The sequence below is a fragment of the Adelges cooleyi genome, unplaced genomic scaffold (assembly GCF_023614345.1).
Source record: "Adelges cooleyi isolate 19-005CV unplaced genomic scaffold, UGA_ACOO_1.1 ACOO_flye_CR_arks_rails_tigmint_CR_PRNA_376, whole genome shotgun sequence".
Classification (NCBI taxonomy): Eukaryota; Metazoa; Arthropoda; class Insecta; order Hemiptera; family Adelgidae; genus Adelges; species Adelges cooleyi.
The window spans coordinates 11,977,829-11,999,596 of NW_026096053.1; the positions used below are offsets into that span (position 1 = coordinate 11,977,829).

Below are 21,768 nucleotides of genomic sequence, written 5' to 3' on the forward strand. Positions count from 1 at the left end.
GTTGTTTAATGTTTAGAAATTAGTTTGTGTATAATTATTACATTTAAAATATTTAGAAAATATTATTCAGGTCAATAATATTTGATTTTTTGCTCAAATGTACAGATATTTTTACAATTTTAAAATTCCTGCTACATTTATATTTTTTAGTGTAGTATTATTAAAATACACTGTTGCCGTATGATGATAGATAATGATTTGATATTTATTTCATGAAACAAAGCTCTTAAAATACGAAAAAAAACAAGTGGACATTTTTTTTTATAAAGTTAAAACCAGCTAAAGAGTAGGGCACCAGCTGTTTTGTTATTACAAGCTTATGGATAACCCCGCGATGAGAAAAAATTATCGTTTACGTATTAACTTATGCTTACAAGATTACCACGCCGCAAAAAGGACGATTTCGGAAAATTCTACAAGATAAATCGTATAAGCCATGTTATGTTATAAAGTCTATTATGGTTAAAATAACGGTTCAATGTTTTTTTTTTTAAAAATAAACAGAACGTATTTCGATAGAACTCAAAAGATTATTATGAACTATTTTGAAAAGTAAAATTGTTAGAATATATTTGTATAATTTTGTCAGCCAGTTAAAAAAAACGGCTGACCGATAAATCACCAATAATATAACATAATATAATGTTTACAAGTTATTTTACAAAACAACAATATAAAATTACACATAACTTGTAAAAGTAAACAACAAATTTCAAATTAATTATTGACACGCTTTAAAGCGAGTTTTTGACATACTGCGAGCATCGTGTGTCCTGTTTATCAATATTTAACGAAAGGCAAATATTGTTTTAAATTATATCGATAAAAGTTTAAAATTAAAACAATACATTTTTAATTCTATAACTTTGGGTATTCTATCAAATAATTTAAAGTAAGACTATTTTAATACTATAATAGTATAATATTTATATTGGGTGATTCATTTAACGCCCTACAAAAGAAAAACTACAAAATAATTATTTTAAGAGAAAACCGGCGTAGGTTTACAAGTATTATCTTTATTTAGAGTTTTATCGAAAAATTGCCTTTACTTTAATGTTTCTCTTAAGCGCATTTTAATAGTAACTACGGTTAGTGCTCACCTAATAGATGGTCGACATTTTTCGGATCCACTTTATCTAGCTGACCTTTGTTCCACACGTATTCGGCCTTGATGTTCCGTTTCTTTTTGTCTCTAACCCAGTCGTCAATTAGATTCCGACCATCAAGTCTTCTCCCTTCGTCGGTCGGCTGCTCAGGATCCTGTGTCACTTTTGGCAACCAATGTCGTCTTCCGCCGCCCAACAGTACCTTAAACGTGCATTGATCTAAATTATTATGGATCTTAATTCAAGGGAAAAGGAATTTAAACAACCACGCAGCCGGTTGAACAAATACATAATGAAATATAGTTAATCTTGAAACTTTTATCGCCAATTTAGTTATACAGGACGATTTTTTTAAAGAGATCCACTCAATATCTTATAGCCAATAGGATTTAATTAATTTTTAAATTTTTATTCTCGCTTTGTTTTTTGTATTTTGTGATCTCGTTACTTTTGAAGTTATTAGAGTGTCAAAGTTAGGACAGATGAATTTTTGTCAACTCAATAATATAAAAAAACTAAAATGACAACGACGGAACCGCTTATCGGCAAATAACATGACGAAACTTGACCTTAACTTGACCAAAAAACACATTTTTGGCAGATAACTCAGCCAACTTCCCCGTGGTGTCTCCTGAGTAACGCTAATAGGCTAATATAAAGTGGTAATTATTATGTGGCCGCAACTCATACGTCTCTCTCCTAAACCCGGGCCGCAACTCGTACTTGATTTAGGGATTGGCCCGCAACTCACCAACACCGCTTTGGATAACCCATCAATCACAAGATATTGATACTGTGATACTTAAAAAAAATTCAATTAACAGAGTTAGGAAAAATAAAAAAAAGATAATAAAATATAGATACCATTTTACATGTGAAGAGCGACATTTGTAACTCAATAAGAAAATGATAATTAGTTTATTCATTATTTATAAAGAGTCTTGGATAATTTTTTTTTAAACTTTAAAAAAATCGTTTTGGGGTTCAAATAGTAAATAAACAATTACAAATATTTGTAAAAATAAAATTAACTGTGAAGAATAATAAAAACAAAATAATTTGAAACAAATAACGAACAACAAAAAGTTTTGATATACATAATCAAAAAAATGATTGAAAATTTAAAAAAGCTTCATCTAAAGTCCAAACAATAGCGATATACATTTTATTGATAAGAAGTTATTCGAAATATCCTCAAATTTGTCTATTAATAAAATTAGTTATATTATGAACTTTTTTTTTAAAACTATATTTTTGATACATTTTTTCCTTGCTTTTATTTTTCAAAAAGTTTATTAAAGTTTGCGGTTCCCAAACACACCGGCTTCAATCCTTTTTGTTACTATTATTATATACTTCGGTTTTTTATAAAGCCCACTTGCGGACGTCGCCTTTATGTTATAAGGTGGACGTTCAGGCGGTAAACATTTGAATTTTTCTCTTTTTTTTTTTTCTACAGTTAGAAACGATAAACCAAACGGTCAAAAAGGGTTATACTTATTATTATTTCGTACCGTTTAAATCGGACCTTTCCGGTTGTGTACTGCCCCGCTAATAGTTTTTCCCACGCCGTTATATTGTACCGTACGCCGTGCCGTTTAGAGAGATAATATATATATATATATATATATTGGATTTTCTCGAATTTCTTGATTGCGATACTGACATGGCCGTCCGTTTATTACTTGTGGCCGGCGTGTATCCGTTTGGACCGTTCGTACATATGTATGTATAATATGGGGCCAGACCGCATCGATTTTCGGCTTATCGACATCGGTGTGTGTATTCTCCTTTTCACGCCGACGAGTGCACCCCGCATAATCTTGTTGCCGAAAAACTTTTCCGCCCCACGTGTATTTACACCTTTTCCCAACAATCTAATTTCCAAAAATCACTATCCTCGTTTGCATTAGTTTCGCGTCCCCCCCCCCCCCCATCCCACCGTCCTACTATCTTTTTCTGGTGTTTTTTTCCCATCATCCATTTCCCAAGTTTTTCTACGGAGACGGACGATGCGCATAAATTACACACACACACACACCGTAGTAAACGATACAAATATCTTACCGGACCAATTTACATAATATCACACGCCGAAGCCGTACACGCGTGTCCCAAACAGGAATGATAATAATCATACACCATCGTCGTACCTGACCTAATCGTCGGCGTGGAGTTGTTGTTGTGTGTCTGTGGGCTTGATAATACAGTTTTGTTACAAAGCGGTTTCTATGAAGGATTTTTATGCCCGGGAGAAGAGAGGGTGCACTAAAGTCTTTTCTAGAGCGAAAAATTGTCTAAATATATGTGGGGCGGAGTGCAGCCGCAACAGTTTTAAATGTATATTTATTACATTTTTACTAAATGATTGTACGTCCACCTGATGTTATGTGTTATAACATACTTATGAGAAATTATAATTCGATAAAATTAATAGTCATAATTTTACATTATTTTTTTGCTATTTCTTTGTATCTGCTCCAACAAACAAAATACTTATGATCTATGTTGTACTGAATTATTTACAAAAAAAAAAAAAAACACAATAAAGGAATCTCATTTTCTCCGGAAGATGTTTCAATTACTACATAAATCGGCGTGGGGCACCGCATGTATTTACTTTGGAGAAAATTGCTAACGGTATCGAAATGAAAAATTACAGTTTTCGCGAGATTACTTGTACGATTAAAGTAATTGCATTGTGCAACTCGATTTTCTAAACGTCGACCTTTTCTAAGCGATACGACGGTTAACGAAAAAAAAAAAAAAAAAAACTAAATTCCTCCATTGAATTTCACACATTATATACACAATATACACGTTGTATTGTATTTTCGCTTTACCCTTTGGCACGTGGAAATTAATAAATAAATACACGGTGAAAATGTTGGTAAAACGTGGCTTGAAAAATCGCAGTCGCAGCAAAAGTGAAGTAAACCGAACCGTTACCGGTAAAAAAAAAATGCCGGCACTCGAATGCGTTCATATTTAATGGGGTGTACGTACATACTGTACACACTGACACGGTAGGTCGGGCTTGTTGTTTATTTCCCGGACAGCCGACCATTACAATATCGCCTATTGTCGGGTTTCGACCGAACGACGAGAAACCGGGTTCATCCTTTTGTTGTTAATAAAATACATAAATTAGACTCTGTCCCGGTCTGACGGTAAAGTTCTTTAGTGTACCGCTGACTCGTTTAAGGGAGGCTTTTTTGAGAAAACATTTTATTTTTGAGATTGGACATTTTCACGCACGCGATTACACCTGCCGCCTATTTATTTATACTATAATGTACCACGGTGCGCCTTAATAGCGGCGGTACAAGTAAGGGAGGCGTTCAGGGGAGATGGGCAGGCTTTGTGAAACCCTAACGCCACAGCCGGTTCGGTATTAATATTGCACTACACACCACGAGCAATCAGGACGACTTGTGGGCTGTTGTGTTCAAGTGGGGTCGGTCCGGTGCATATAAGGACCGAATAGTGTTTCTGGGCCATTGTTTGATTGTTCGTGCGAATCGGTTAGACAGGTCACGTTTTTAATTCACACTTCGACACTCTGTAATATAGAAAGTTTGCCGGGTCTGCCGCAAGACAACTCGGAATTACAATTTCAACTTTGTAACTCGACGAAAAATTACAACCTGAATGCGACACACATCCTAGTCCCAGTTTAGGGCCAGTTCATGGTTTACCATCGTTTAGGTATGCACGCTGAAAGTATAATAATAAAATATTATGTATAACAGATTCGACTCCTCTTCATATCGCCTCCCCTTCGATGGTCTTAAGCTGCGAGCGTTCTGTTTAAAATCTACTTCCCTTAAACCTTTTTTTTCTTTTCATTTTTTTCTCCAACGTCTCCACATCTATTATTGCAATCGAACATTTATCTATACTTTCATTCAGTCTGTATGTTATACTTGCAAAACCCTCATCGAATTGTTTAACCGAAACACGCATTCGTAATGATAATTATTTAGTTAGAGTATTTTTTTAAAAAGAACTTGGAAAATAATTAAAAATTATCCTATTATTATTGTTTGTTTAAAAATGTTTATGTTTCTGAGATAGATTCTACAAAACCCCAACAGAGATGCGTTCAAGAATTCAAGTTTTTGAAAATATTTATACAAAAACCCCAATCATCACCTCGTACTGGGAAAGGATAAAGAGCAACAACAACAAGTAAATAGAAATCCAGACAGTATAGCAATTTTTCAAAACTCTGGATCTCGTTCTGAGAAATGGGTACTACGGTGAGAATCCATATACGAATATCATAAAAACAATCATACAAATGTAATGAGAAGGGATGTTCTGTAAAAATACAAGACACTGCTGCTGCTATATGCATGTAAACATTTAAGTCAATTTTCGTGAAGTTTTCTGCAAAAAAATGAAAATTAACGAATTCAAACATTTCTCAAGTGAATTATAATTATTACTCTGGAAAAAATATCAATAATATGACCATTTAAAAAAAAAAAAAAATATTCAATTACTGTGCGATTGAATGTATTTTATTTTTATGGTATTCCGGTCATGTATGACAGTTAGGACTTGGGTATAACTACGAAATAGTATAATGGAAATTTAATTTAAAGGTGAACATCACGTAGCAACGTTAAGACCACCGAAGTGAAGTTATCGACTCGGTATTCTGCAGTATGTGGTATTGTCGAGCGGATAAGTAGGGATGTTATGGGTCCATTGCAAGGGTGTTTTTTAATACCTTTATTGGTTTTATTTTATAAAGCTGATCGTACATGACGCTGTCTGAGTAAAAAATGTTTAGTTATGTGTCAATGTGACCTTTTTTATGACAATTTTAACAAAAAAAAAAAAAACCGCACAGCTTGATCATAACATAAATACCTGTATGACATATTGTGTTATATTAATTATTTATTGAAGATAAATTATTTGGATGCAACAAAAATCCTAAAACTTTATACGCGTACCTATGCTACAATATAATTTACAAACTATCCACAAAGTTGAGAAAATCGTTTTAAACTCACCAAAGAAAAAAACTATGTCTGTGGGCAATTTTCGGTCTCTATGTATCATAAGTCAAGGCTTCTCTTATGGTATCAATGCGAAATTCAAAATATAATTATGTATTCTATGCATATGGGCCAAATCCTCAATCTAGTACCGCGTAAACCGAATTCAGAAATTTATTCGGGACGGAGGGCATTGCGGTTGTTTTTGTAATGCAATGTTATGGCTAGGATTTACATTAACTATGTATATTGGGTTATACAAACGTACCACCGGCATATTGTATAGAAGTTGCAACACAACGAACATTTTGTTGGGAACAAAAGAGAAACGTTGATTGAACTAAAAGCTAACAAGTAAAGAATAAACGGAATTAATTTGATTTGATAATGATTAAAATATTAGAACTTTTGGCGGAACTGCAATTCGGATGATTAATTATGTAAAACAAATACCCAAAAGTTTGTGTGAAAGACTTTAATTTCAAACGCATATTATTACTCGGCTACAATAAGAACTGTTATAATATATTTATTATTCGCCTTATTTCCTAACGGCTGGCACGCGCGCCTTTTTGAATAGTGCAACTGGCCTTATTATAATGTCTACATTATATTGGTAAACCTCGGATTTTGTTATTTAACGGACAGGATACCTTTGACATTTGACCGGATATTTTTTTTTTTTAACGTAGAGGCATTTAGAGTTAGAGGTAGGCCGAAGGAGGAGTGGGTGGATGATTTAAAATATAAAGATGTAAAAGTGTTTGGAGTGCATAGAAAATAGACTGACAATTATTGTTCCAAAATTCAATCCTTGGGTTAGTAACGGTTTGGTCTGTCTTTCGATAGTAATTTTGCCTTTTAACGACTGTGGTTATCACTACTGCGTAATCGCACGTTTGGTTAAAATGTCAAGTTGGGTATCGGAGTAGTCAATAATTGTCTCGAAGATTAATTTGGCCATTTTGTTTGAACACGGTGATTACTTTTACTTGCGACGAATCAATTTTTAATGTATAACTATTAATTACAAAAGCTCGGCAAACTGTGTTTACACAGTGGAAACGAACTGTGCCGGCAAAATAAGTTTTGGGAAATTCGAAAACAACGCGTTACATATTTAATGTTCTGCTTATTATACTCTTGTAAGACGTTCAACGTGCATCGAGTGTAGGGGTATAATACAACATGTTATATCGGTATAGTCTGCTTCACCTGATGGATAAACAAAACACTGTAACTGGATTACATATTATTTCGGAAAACTACCCGCAAGTTATATAAACTCGATTACCAAATATATGTGTATATGTCTAACGAACTCGAAACAATATTTTGTAACGGCAATCAACAAAAATTATCTTACAACAAATAATACAAACATATATACGTACTTGGCGTTTTTATTTGCAAAATAAAGTTGCGTTTACCTCCAACCAAACCTAGCCATTGTTTGGATACATTTTTATTGAAATTATTATTGGAAAAAAATATGTTTAAATAAAAACGAATTTAACAAATACAATTAATGTTTTTTAGACGAGCGTAACAACAAATTAAAAACTGTTTAAATACATTTTCAGTTTAAATATTTCTTTATTTAAATAAAAATTCAAATAATAAAATACACGTTTATTTAAAATTGTTTTTAAAATAACTGTTTAAGATATTTAATTTATTTTATTTTGTTTCAAATGGCAAATAAAAACATGATTTCAGGCGTAATAATTTTGCGAAAAATGTATTTCAAATTGTTAATTAAATAAAAAATGTATTGGCAAACTGTATTTCATGGTAACACAATATGTCAGTTTAATCTGTAATCTGTGTTTTAAAATTCATAGTAACCTATCAAGTACATAGATAACCCTCACTAAACATTGTACTTGCCATTATAAGCTGTGTCTATATTTGTGATTGCTATTAACACAAACTCTTTTTTTTTTTAAACAATAAATACAGTTTATCCATAAACGAGTATTCCACACGAGGGAATTTCAACAAGCAGTATGAGCACTTGTATAGATAGCAATTGCAATAATAGGGCAATTATAATTGAGGCTTTTAAGCTATGCATTTCCAAGGGGGTTTGCGGTTGTTAAGTAAGATGAAAAAAAAATACATGAAACTAACCGAAACGGAAAGAAAATAAACGATAATGGCCTGGAGAACGATTATCTATCCACTCCCTATCCTTCATTGTTTTAATTGCTTGTAAACGGCTTTTCTTATGTACACCGTTTATGGGTCCTCGGGGCAGCATCTGATTGTAAACCCCATTAAGGCCATAATTAACACCTGCAAATCCTATGCCGAAACTTGCCAACAGAGTTGTATTATTTGTGTACAACTGACAGACGGCAAAACTGTGCCGACTTTGTATTATTCCTACTTGAACACCACAAACAATCGGCGGATGCAACTTTTTAGTAATGATTATTTTTCACTGGAAATAATAATTACAATCGAACGAGAGAAGGTGAATTTGTTCAAAACACTTTCCACAACTTTTGATTGAGTACGTTTTTATAGTCCACTTTTTTTTTTCTCCGTGTATTGTAAGTATACTTTTTCTATATTATACAATACACGTGGGCCATTTATTATTAGTTGAACAGCACAGCTATTGTGTACATGTAGTCAATAAATCTGACGCCGTTAACGCGGCGACAACACTATGAAATATTTTTTTAATGTAAAAACGAACCTTTTTTTTTAAACTTTATCAACTTTAACCGCAAAACAGTACCTATACGCGCTATATATTATAAATGGAACTTTTATTTGGAAAATTATAGACACTTTTTTCGCAGTAGGGTAATAATATTTTCAAAAACCACGCGATTAAAAATATGTTGACAGCAACCGTATGGGCTACTCTGTGTATAATAAAGAGACCCCATACTAATTACCATGCGGTATGACAGCTGAAGGGCAAATACATACAATCTTACTTTATAACTTGTAATAATTGAAATACTTAAAGCTAGATTTATTCAATTTATATTTTAGTAATATTCTAAATCACATCTAAACCGATCTCAGTGTTGGCGCCGAAGCGGTCCAAAACGTATAATTAGTAAGCACTACTACCTATATAAATCTTTTCTGGTGGATTGTTTTCTCAAACGTTTTTTTTAAATTTAAACGTGTCTCATTGAATTCAATTTCCGCAAAGTGTGATTAAATATGTGGGATATTTAATTTTTGTTTTACATCCGTTATTTCCGGACCCTTCGCGGTTTTGCCTATCCGAAATCAACGGATGTAAATGTTTTTCCTAGTGAACTCTACCAGAAGCAATGTTGTGGTTATAATGTGTTTTATTAGAAAAACGTTGTCGGCTGAACTATATGATAATAATATAAGAGCATTGATACTTGACACTTTGAAGCGTATCAATACAGTTATTAAATAAGGTAAGTTGACTTGGGGAGTTATTTTTATTTCGTTTGATTACTTACGTTAATGTGTCGTCCTGGGTCGTCTTCGACCAGTTGGCGGGCAATGTCTTTACAAGATTTCCTGGACGGAATGGGCACTTTGCTGTCGTCTTCCCAATAACGACTTGGCGAATGGGCGAACAAAGCAGACGGCGTGGCATGAGTGATTCGGGTGTTAGTTACCACCCCGGTTGATTTTCCTGTAATCAAATAAAAAACTATAAAAATCTCAAGTTGTATTTAACCAACCTATAGTAATGCATTTATTGTCATCAATAAATAATTTCTTTAAGAATTTTTATTGAAATTGATTTTCGATTTATAGTGTGAAACAATTCACTCGTTTTAATGAGAATGACAGAATTACTCAGGTTTTGATTTTTCCCAATGAAATAAATAACAACCGTCACCACACGTTTTATACAACGGTAAATATTGTAAAACAAAAGGGATGTTAAGAATAAAGTTGGTCTTTGCGCTCTTGACAATAATAAATGTTCGATGTAAATTATTGCGTGTATGTACATATTAATTTATATTATATTAAACTCTGAGACAGCTAACAACTTACATAGCGCGCCTTTACCGAAGGAATCAGCGGTATCGTAAATATAAGTTTTATTGGAAACTGCAGTATGAGATTTTCATTTTGTCCACCGCGTTTTACTATTTAAGCGAAACTCTTAGAATAGCCGAGACAATATATCCTGACACTTGTGAAATATTTATGACCTTTAATTAAATCTATATTTACCACGGAAACGCTATAATATATATATATATCATTCTTGTTGTCTATTTAATTAATGACATCCGAATGGAATACTATAGTGTATGCGTGAAAGTTTTAGTTTGTTTCCAGATTAAAGCAAAGTCTAGACGGGGGATGATAAAATTTGTTTTTTTTAAACTTATTTTGAACAAAAAAAAAAAACATAGTTTAAACTATGAAAAACACGTTCAAAACAACCGTTTTAAATTACCAACTCTTGTTTTATACTTTTGGACACAGTAATTGGATTTCAGGACTTCACGAGAACGTTTTACAACATTAGAATTGTATTTATGAAGATACTGTATTTAAGTGTTCAAATTAAGCTTGCACAATAACGCAAAGAATGGCTTTACCGTTATGTGTGATATATATATATATATATTTCACGAGATTAAAATTATAAACTACCGCCTTATCGGATAATATATGTGTATTATCTGTATAATAACTTTTCTACTGATAACTGACGTTTTAAGCTAGATTATCTATAGTCCTTGTTGTGCACTTAATTGTAACAACATATTTGGACGACAGAGTATTACATACTTATAGTAGTTTGTTCAATGTTCATACGGTTCACAAAATAACAGGTTCATCAAGTTTAAGGACTGTGCATAAACAGAGTAGGTATTGACTAAAAATCAGCATGCCCGAGATGGAAATTATTATTTATCTACTTTAGTATAAATATATATATATATATACATATATTTAGACAACTTTAAATGACTCACATCAGCTGTATAAATAATTCTAACTTCTAGCAGGCTATCAAGTTAGTATATTATAATAAAATTTTTATATAATTTAAAATAATACTATTAATGTTGTTTTTTTTATTTATTAAAGAATTAATCGGTCTGCGGTCAATGCTAATTTTATTGTTCCAATGGAAAATAAACACAAAACAGACAGTTTGGCAGTATAGAACGGTTAAGTGTGTACTTATCAAAAATGTATTTACAAGAAACACTGTTCTTATATTTTATAAAAATGAATATCATATTAAAAAAAATAAATAAAGGAACCGCGGTGAGAGTTTATTTTTCCCGTTTATACAATCAGACTTGATTTCAAGTGAGTGCAATGTAGTTAACGATGTCTTATAATATTAGTTTTGTTTGTACAATGATCTGTGTATATATATATTTTAATACTGATATATCTGCTTTCGGAAATCAAACGAATGACAGTTAAAATGAAAAATGAGAACAGAATAAAATGAACGAAAAAATGTTCTTCAAGTATGAAACATATATTAACTACAATAATAATATTATTCTTACTTTTAAATATAATATGCACATTATTTTACCGCTAAACCTGATAATATAACATGCATAATAATTAATTCATTAATTTTTGCTTATAATATTACTATAATAAAAAAATATGTTTAATATAACTATTGTTTAATTTTTAGTAAAGTTATTTAGAAATGTTTTATTCAGAATTTATAATTTGCTTGAATCATGAAAGGCTGGCGTCGCTTTTTAGCTAAGATGAAAGACTACTCAACATGTAAATTTACAACACTATTGCACAAAAATGGCAATCTCAGAACAATAAAGGTAATGTAATGAAGAATTTTGCACACAGGGACTTGTCCCTTTATAATATATAGCCTCCAAAAAATACTTGCCAAACTGTTTAAGTGCAAAAGTCTTACATATGACACAATATTCAAATGGCTAGGTCCACATTTAGGCCTAAAATACACACGAGAGCGTAAAATGATCAAACCATTCTTTTCTCAAAGTAAAAGTTAACAGCTGAAAAATTAAACTGAGTGTACATAATAATATAATAGATTGTAATACATTATTTTGTCGAAAATCCCTTGCCAAGAGTAAGCTGTAAGTTCTATTAACAGGGCAACACCCTGAGAAATGATAGTAGAGGATTAGCAAACTTAAGGTTTTCCTAAAAGGTATACATAAGGCTTAATATTACCAAGAAGGCGTCACAGTAAAACTATTAAAACTATTACGCAACCAACGTGGGCAATTATTGAAAAAAAGTTTTTAGAAAGCCTTACAGATTTACTAAACAATTGTTTTAAAAATAGTTCTTGTAATCTTTTTTACTTAATTCATAATTAATAATTTATATTTCCCCTATAAAAAAGAATACATGTTACTACATTTGGAACATTTAGATCTGGCTACATATAGACGGTGTATAATGGATGCTTCTCGCTCAAGACGGTTGCTCATTTCGAGAAAGGAAACCCCTAGTGGCTTAAAAAGGAAAATGGGACCTTGTAACTATTACCTCGTCCCACACGACCACATTATCTTCTTAGTTCGTTGACTTATCACACTCCTGGCACAACGTGTAAACGTCATAGTCTATATCTATAATGTCTATTTGTAAGCACTTTATAAAGAATATCTTTCAAAGAATGAATTTAGGTAGGTTTTGTATGATTACAACTGGGTTGGCATGTTTAAATAGACGTTGTAAATATATGTTTAATAATACTAAAAATCGTGTTTTTATTGTTGTTCAAAACAGTAGTAATCGTTTATAATCGTTTTGTTTTTTAAATTGTAAAAGGTTTTTTTTTACATTTATAAAAAGCCACAATTATTATAAGTAGTGTTTGTATAATATATTATACAGTATACTTTTTGTTAATCAATGTAATCATATCGTGTCATAGCTTCGGTTTTACATCGACTTGCCAACCTTTGCAGACGAATTATGTTTCAAAAAATGATTGATAAGCCATGTTGTGTTCCTACATTGTGCTTTGGAGTTAGGATAATATATTATATTGCATATAACCATACAATATACCATTTTATAGTGTTTAGTAACTTAATTAACGAATACAAATATGACCTATTCCTCTGTCAGCAAATGATAAAATTAATATACTAATAATATATTATTTGCAAACGACTCAATCTGTCAGAATTTTGTCTGAAAATATTGATCGTCATGATTTTGGAGAGATGTTTTATTTTTATATTGTTATTATTATATTAAAATTTGGCAATTTACAATACAGTTTAAAAGAAAAACAACTCTACGTTTCTGAGAAACTTTTCATTTTAAATCTTTGTTCGATTATATTATTATAATTATAATAATATCATTTACAAGAAAGTGTTTTACAGTATGTTAAAATAAATAAGTCAAATTTAATTATTTAAATCTATTTCCAGTTAACATGTCATAAAACGATGAATGCAATAAAGCTTTTAAATATTCTTTTCAATTATTTGTGATATTTAAAAATGTATGTAAAGATAAAAAAAATCCAACTCGATCAAACCGATAACATGTTTTTGTAAAGAGTTTGTGAATTATACAAAAAGCTTTTTCCTTGAATATACTTAGTAATTTATTTGAAACGTTTTCTTTAAACTTTGATTTACATAGTTATTATGATATTTATTTTTAAAAGTTTTATTAACTAACCCTACAATGCACGATTTAATTTTCATGATAAAATGTTTAAGGGAAAAATTATTTTTCGATTTAGGTACCCTAAAACATCACAGGAAAAATATATTTTTTTTCAAACAATGTTAATCAGCTATAAAACAATGTTTATTCAATTGTATCACTCATGATACATTGTGCGTAGAGCCAAATGTGTTCGATTAAAAAATTATTTTTTTTGGGTAGTAACTCTAACGTAGGATATTTCTTCTAGCTATAATAAACCAAAACAATATTTTATAAATCACATGACCAAAATATAAACAATTTATTTTTGATAATAATATTAATTATTTAGACATTAGAATCAATAACAGTAAATTTTTTTAAGACATAAATCACAGTTATAATAATTAATATAATAATTGTGCTTCTTTTGCAGTATAACATTACATTCTTTATAAAATATTCTCAAGTCAGTATATTAATAATACACCAAAAAAAAAAATAAGCATAATAATATCTTTAGTAAACTTAAAATAACAAATTGTTACTTTATTTATCACATATAGTAGGAAAAATATTAAAAATGTGTGTTATTCATATACTGTATTTAAAGGCTAAACCATTGAACTAAGTTGTTATTAGGTAGTTAAAATAATTTTTCTTTTACTACATAATTATGTTATTGGTAATTTTAAGTTTACTAAAGGTATTATTATGTTTATTGCTTTTGTTGGTGTGTTATTAATAATACTGACTTGAGTATATTTTATCTATGTCCTAAGTGCGCAATGTATCATGGGTGATACGTTTATAAAAACACTGATAAAACGTGTACTTATCAGAAAACTGGTGTTTAGTGAGATTTAATATGCTCTTCATAAGTATGTACATTGGAATATATATTTTTAACAATGGTAATAAGTGAAAAATATTGAATTTTTGACGAGAAAACTAAGACACTATTGTGTTTTTATTACACGTTGTCAATGATGAAATAAACGGTTAAAAAAAAGTCAAGGAGATTGAACTCATAACAATAGTATGTTGGGCATTTGATAAAGAAACTATCGATAAAAGAAAAATTCGATGTTTATACATTTATTTTAACATTATCTTGACTTTTGTTGTTTGTATCATAGTAAATACACCGTGCAGTGTAGGGTTAATATTATCGTCTAAAACAGTGATGTCTGACTGAATTTTTAAATTTAGAATAATTTACTACAATTTTTGACAAGTTGATAACTAGTTTTGGACATCTATTTTTTTAAAGTTATAACAGTTTAAAATTTAGGATGAGAGGGGAAGTGCGTGCAGACAAAAATAATTCTACACGGTCCACCTTTCCTCCTGCCCTAAACTTAAAACTTCAATAAATTCAAAAATAATTATCAGAAACTGGTTATCGACCGACGACCAGTCAACATTTTTGGTAAATTATGTGGTCTGTAGTTACGAAAACAAAAATTGCAATAGCTATAATAATAATATGTTTCTGTCAATTACTTTAGTATTATCTTAATACGGCACTATTGTCCTATACTGCGAATCGGTCGTGTACACTGGCAAGGTTGATATCTCCTTGTTATTTACGTGGTTTGTAATTGAACGCTTATTACTGGTATTATAATAATGATAATAACTTGTACCTTCTTGTTGTGCCCAGTCTGCCAGTGAATCCACCCTGGACACGAAGCTGGAATAACAATTTTCAAATTTCCCTTTGCCGTCCAACCCGACTGTTTCGAAATTAGCTTTGACCCCGCACAGCAACGCAGTGGCACAAGCCGACGACTCTCCGGTTTGTGCGTTTAAATTATAAGTCTGTGAACACACAATTTGTATTATTAAAATAATTATATAGTCCGCAATTAAGCTCATAGTCTCCTAATAGTCTTTATTATTGTAAAACCCATCTAAGAGTTAAAACTAATATTATTGTAGGTAACAAGTCTATAAAAAAAAAAAAATTACAGTTTAACAATTTAATTGCTCTTGGCAATTATTAATTTGTAAATTATGCTCGTATAACTAATTTTTTAATTTTTTATTGATGTATTTCAGCGATAAAAAAAGTTTTGTACGCTTGTTTACTTTTATATATTATTACAACAACCTATCTAATAAGATGGCATGTTCGTTGTGCGATATTAAACTTAAACAAGACCTTTCTCTTCATTAGTTACTGACATGTACGCAGAAAAATACATAGATAATGTATTATTTTTCCAACGAAAACTGAACAAATTATAATACATTGAATATCAATCATCCGATATATGAGACATTTTCAACGAAGCATAAAAAATAAAACATCACTACAAAAGCATTAAAAAAAAAAAAAAATATGTAAATAAATACTAATAACATGTTCGAAATTCAAATATTTTTGGATACATAATTTCATAGTTTTACGACAACGGCTGTTTAAACAGTTAAACTTGTTTAATTTTATTACTACTATAACCTTAAAAAACGGTTTTTAGGTTGCCGCTTTGTGCGTTCTTCGTCTGAATAGATTATATCACTGTAACATTATCCTTAATTATTTTATGCCGAGTAAATTTTGAATTTGAAGGCTCATGTCTTAGGTTAATATGGTTTAAATATGAAATTACTTAAAATTTGTTTTTTTAAAGTACGTTTATATAAACGATATACCGTAGTAAATAATTATTGAAAATATATTATTTTTATTGTCTGGTCGAATAAGCGAAAGTTTTACAACGCGAAGAATTGAGGTAACTCCATTTAAAGGTTGGTATTATAAAATAAATAAATTAATCGCTTTTCATCATTACAGCTTTAGTGCATAATGAAGTGTAGTATGCTAAAAAAAATAAAAATTAACCATATTATAATATGTTCTGGACATTGCTGAAAGGCATGCACGAGGCTGATTGATTGTTCAGGCCTCATAATTCACTGTGCAAACAAATGAGTAGAAAAAAAGTTTTTAATAATGGAATAATCTATATTATACTAGAGCGTTAGGTATGTTGCTAATTTGTATACCTGCCAATACGCTTTATATGTATATATATGTCTGTATTTTTTTTCTAACCCGGTCTACAGTATAATGTTGCTGACGTCAATTTGATAAATATGGCTAGATTATCTTTGAGCACTGCACATATTATTTTTTGTAATTTTTAGTAGCCATGTTTTTCAAATTAACGCCAGCAGCATTATATGTATTGTAATTAGGGTTTGGAAAAAAACAGATTATGTATTTTCAAAATCAAAATTTTTTACCTAAAAATACAGGTTGCAAACATTTAAGTTTGGATTATTAAATGTTGAAAATGCTTATTTTTTTACATTTCTGATTCTAGTTTATTATTTACACGCTGTTGAGCATATCGAGCAATTTTTCTAACCTTCAATTATTGAGCGGGATTAAGGAAAATCGTCAACTTTTATAGATAAAGCATTAAACGGAGGATTAAAAAGTTACAATCTTTTTAAACTTTTGTTTTTTTTTTTTTGTTCAACGCCTTTAATTAAAGCTTCTCTTTAAAAAAAAAATTGTATTTGACCAACACCGACAACCTTTTAACGAGATGACATTATTTATAACATTATTATTTTTCTTTGTTTTATAAAACGCTTGTCCGGGAACTTTTTCAAAAGCAACAGCTTAGTTTATTATCGTTGTATTTAATTATTCAACTTGTTGTACACGGTACTGCGGGTTAGTTTACGAACCCTTATCATTGCCGACCGGTGTACCACCACTTTATTGCCGCAAACGTACAGACAGAATAATAATATATTAATATATAAACAACGGTAGACCAATAATTTTCTAGTCAGTCGGTCGGTTAACTAACTTTATGGGGGATAAAAAAAAAAAAAAAAGGCCCAAACATTCTCGACGGATGTACGGTTTAGTATACACAGTAGGAGGAAGCCAAACCTTGGCAAATGTCCTGTAAGAGATTAATAGGCGATACGGGAACAGACGGGGAAACAACGAAGGATAAGCGCCGGGAATCCTTTTTTAGGATGTTTTAGGATCGCGTGAATGCGGTTTTTTACGGTCGCTGGGAAATTAACATTTTTTAATTTTTTTTTTTTTTTTAATGCTTTTTTCCGACCGTAATTAAGAGTCGTTTCTCGACCGTTTAATTATAATCCGTGTACTGCACTAATGTACACATAACAAATGTACTAGATAACGAACATACATATTTTCATTTTCCCGCGCAAAGTAAATGCCTAATTTATAATGTAATACTTGCTCGTGCGAATCACCGAGCACTGGTCAGGATTCAGAGTAAATAATTGTTTTACTACTGTTGATCACACGACACAATAGAATGGCATTAAGGGTGTCCAACGGATGTCCCCTTCGTTTAGGAATGTATAAAATGTCGAGTCCCAAAGACTTTTGGGACAGTCGAGAGAGAGAGAGTATTTTTTAAGAAGACTCTTGTCTTCGGTAAAATTAGTTTCGTTTCATCTCGAATAGTGATACTCGATAAATCGATCCTTTACTGGTCCTACGCTATAATAGGCACTTAAAACTCTGTTAGTTTAAAAATTCTTATTTTATTTTTCGTCCGCAGAGCCTACGTCACAGTAAAAATGTTTAAGTAAAGAACGCACGTTGTTGTATAGTAGTTTTCATCCTATATTGTCCATGCACAACTCACATTTGAAATGTAAGCATTCCCCGGCATAATTTAATTGTAATTAACTACCAATAATGGATAACACATTCAATTGAGTGCCGAGCTATAGTTTATTATCGTTGTTACTGTACAAGGAACTAGGAAGGATAAAATTAGCCAATTGTTTACACTCAATAAAACAGTAAAGTTGTTTCGCAGCAAAATTACTACTGTGTTTGCCAAAGGATACACCGAACAGCCATTTATATAATATCGTTATGAGTTGGTAATAGAGATGTTGTAAATTCATATTTCTGACGCCAATTGAAACTATCTCTTGTATTTTTTTTTTTTTACATCGTTACAATAACGCCACTGGTCATAAAACGGTTAACAACAAATTGTTATAATGATAATATTCCACTTCAAAATTACCGATTAACACAGTTTTTCCATCCGTATTTTAATTACTACGAAACAATGAATATATATCAATAAAAGATAATTGCATTAGGGGGTGGAGAAAATTGAAAATAATATGTGTTTTTTATGAAAAAATATTATCTGTTTACCAAAATGATAGCCTAAATCTATCTCACCCAGAATAATGTGACAAATTTGTATTTGAAAATATTTTCCTCCACTTTTTTAACTGATTAATCCCTCGCCAAACGAGGCTTAGACGGTTTATAGATTTAGCAGTGCTGTGGGGTTTTTATTGTTAATATGTAATTTAAAAATGTGGTCCACGTTCAAATCATTTTGAATCATTTGGGTGATTTTGTGTTTATAAAAGTTCTCTTTATACCGTCAAGGTTGAAGTCGAATAAAAAAAAATGTTAAGTAAGTATACTTATTTTAGAAATAGTGAGAAGTCGTTGACACTCACAAACGTGGAAATGTTCTCTGTGTTAAATTATGTTTTGTTAATTATAAACTTAAAATAAGTCCTGTAATTATTAATTTGCTATGATATTTAATGGAATTAAGCCTATAATAAAAAGTCAATTAAAACGACTCTATTTTATGGCAACTCTAATGCGGTCATTAACTTTATGTCTCGACAAACAAGTTTTAATTATCTAATGTCTGATGAATGTCTGCACGAGTGACTTAGCAAGCATCTTTTATCATTTGCTATACGTCGAAATTGCTTTATTTTTGAAAATATTTTCACATTTATCTGCTGCAAAAGAAATAGTATACCTTCCGAATTCGACAAACTAACAATGTATTTAATTTTCTAAGTGGACTTCTAACAAGTGCAGGAAATGCTAAAAAAGTTATACTTTTTTCTCATAAATTTACTTTATTGGATATCGGACAGAATTTGAAAAAAAAATGATTTATGTCTCTTATGTTACTCGTTAGATGGAAGGGCATAAAACGAATTAATTGATGCAATTATTTCACACAGATATCATAATTAATGTTTCAAATCAAGACATGATTCTGATTTAGCTTTTAAATTGTTTAATTAGTAACTATGTCTTAGTTTTACATATTGGTTGTATGACGTTTTAGTTCGGCCAGTCATATTGTACGCCTGTGAAACATGTATCAGAGAAAAAAGTTTCAGAGACCTTTGGGAAGGCTAAAAAAAGTTGATAGACAGCTTGAAACAAGCCCTGCAGCTACTTGCAGGTGACAACCAAAACAAGTGGCAGACGATAAAGGAGAAGATTGAAGGATACTGTGCGGAGTCACGATAGGCCTAAACGGCTGAAGAAGAGAATAATTCTCAAACAGAGACTACTCGGATAGACATTAGACTTGTATGAACTGTACCGCCAAAATCGGTATGGGCGGGTTACTCGCAATACTTTCGACGGTATTGTCAACGGACTCAAAAAGAGGTAATCGATAAAAATATTTATACTTAGCTATAGTGTCCGACTACGGGGATTCACTTGGTTCGTTAAAGACCGTTCGTGTCGGATAGCGATGGCCGCGTCCTTATCGGCTGATATCGTTTGCGACCGACTTAACACGCGTATGGACGGCACTATGTGTACGAAAAAAATTCGCCGTGACATCTTCGGTGCTCGGTTGAAGTCCATTGTTTGTTCGTTTTTCACCGCGGCATTGTTATGTTGGCCCCCGGTACATATTATTATTATTACACCCTCTCCTTGTTGGCGGCGATGATCGAAAACGCCCGTGTAGCCAGTGACGTTTGCCCGCGATGATGACGGTGGACGTGGCGGTCCATTAATAGCCTTCTATAAGGTCAGTGGTGTGTGTACACATTGATGTATAATATACATTGTGTGTGTGGGTGTGCATGCGTTTGATGTGTGCTTGCGGTTCCGACACGTATATGTGTATATAATATATACGAGGCTCAAGATGACAACCCCGTCGGTTCATTCGTCCTCGTCGCGGACTATGGGCCTGCCCGTAACAAGGGCGAAGGAGAGATGGAAAATTGATAAATGACCAACGGCGTACACTATATATTGCCAGCGTACAGCAGCATCGCGCCGTCAAAATGCTAAAGTTCTGGCATCGCCTCTCTCTCTCTCACTCTGTATATATCTATTATGTATAGGTATATATTATCATGCATGTGATCGCAGTGAGCACCAGATGCGCGCGTATCAACGCAACAAATGAATCGAAAACCGTAAAGTGTGATTTTCGTACGGTGGTTTAATGTGGAAAACAAAAACGTGTAGTTAACGCCAAGTATAAATAATTATGTAAATGCGTTCAAAATCGTTACAAAATGCGCTTAGTAAACATAAGCATTGTAAACGATCGCGACACTAATTAACAGAAAGCAACGGTGTAACACTGTAACACACTACCAATAGATATCTGAATACTTATACGGATCAACCGTTTTTGAAATTATATGTACATTTACATACTTACGCAGAACGGTTATGCAACGAAATCTAGACTCGTCTGAAGAAGTAAACGACCTCTCTCAAGGGTCACCAAAAGGTTCTAAGATGTTATTTTTCTAAAATGCTAATTTTATGGTACCTATTGTGCACGTTTTACGAAATAATGATTGGTCACTGGGGGAGGTTCGACTTCATAACCGCGACGGTTGGTTAAGCCCATCTGTAATAACTAATAAGTAATAACTGTATAATATGGACGGTATTTTACGTTGGAAATAATTTATGCATTAATCCGTAGATTAATATTTTTCTAAAATGTTGCCTTTAAAAAATTGTTAATGTCACTACACAAAATACAATGAAAACTTTAAAAAAATAGCCTGCACTTTTCGACATTATGTTATTATTTAACAAAGGAAAATAAACATAATAATATATTATATTGTTGTAAAAAATATTGAAAAGATTGAAGAAAATTAGCAAATATATTGGTAAGAAGTTGTATACATTGAAATGTACCTTAATTTTAGTGTTAAACTTTAAAAATAACAGTAGTAAAACA

At 31.5% G+C, this 21,768-nt stretch overlaps 1 protein-coding gene across 2 annotated transcripts in view; it reads right to left on the bottom strand.

The window, feature by feature from the left end:
• LOC126840955 (alkaline phosphatase-like) overlaps positions 1–21,768 on the bottom strand; it is a 96,884-nt gene that overhangs the window by 25,135 nt on the left and 49,981 nt on the right. For both annotated transcript variants that reach the window (XM_050577057.1, XM_050577058.1), the window contains exons 4-6: positions 15,388–15,562; positions 9,586–9,764; positions 1,104–1,311 (exon numbers count right to left, since the gene is read on the bottom strand). In XM_050577057.1, coding sequence (XP_050433014.1) covers positions 1,104–1,311; positions 9,586–9,764; positions 15,388–15,562 — 562 coding nt within the window. The remainder of the gene's footprint in view (positions 1–1,103; positions 1,312–9,585; positions 9,765–15,387; positions 15,563–21,768) is intronic.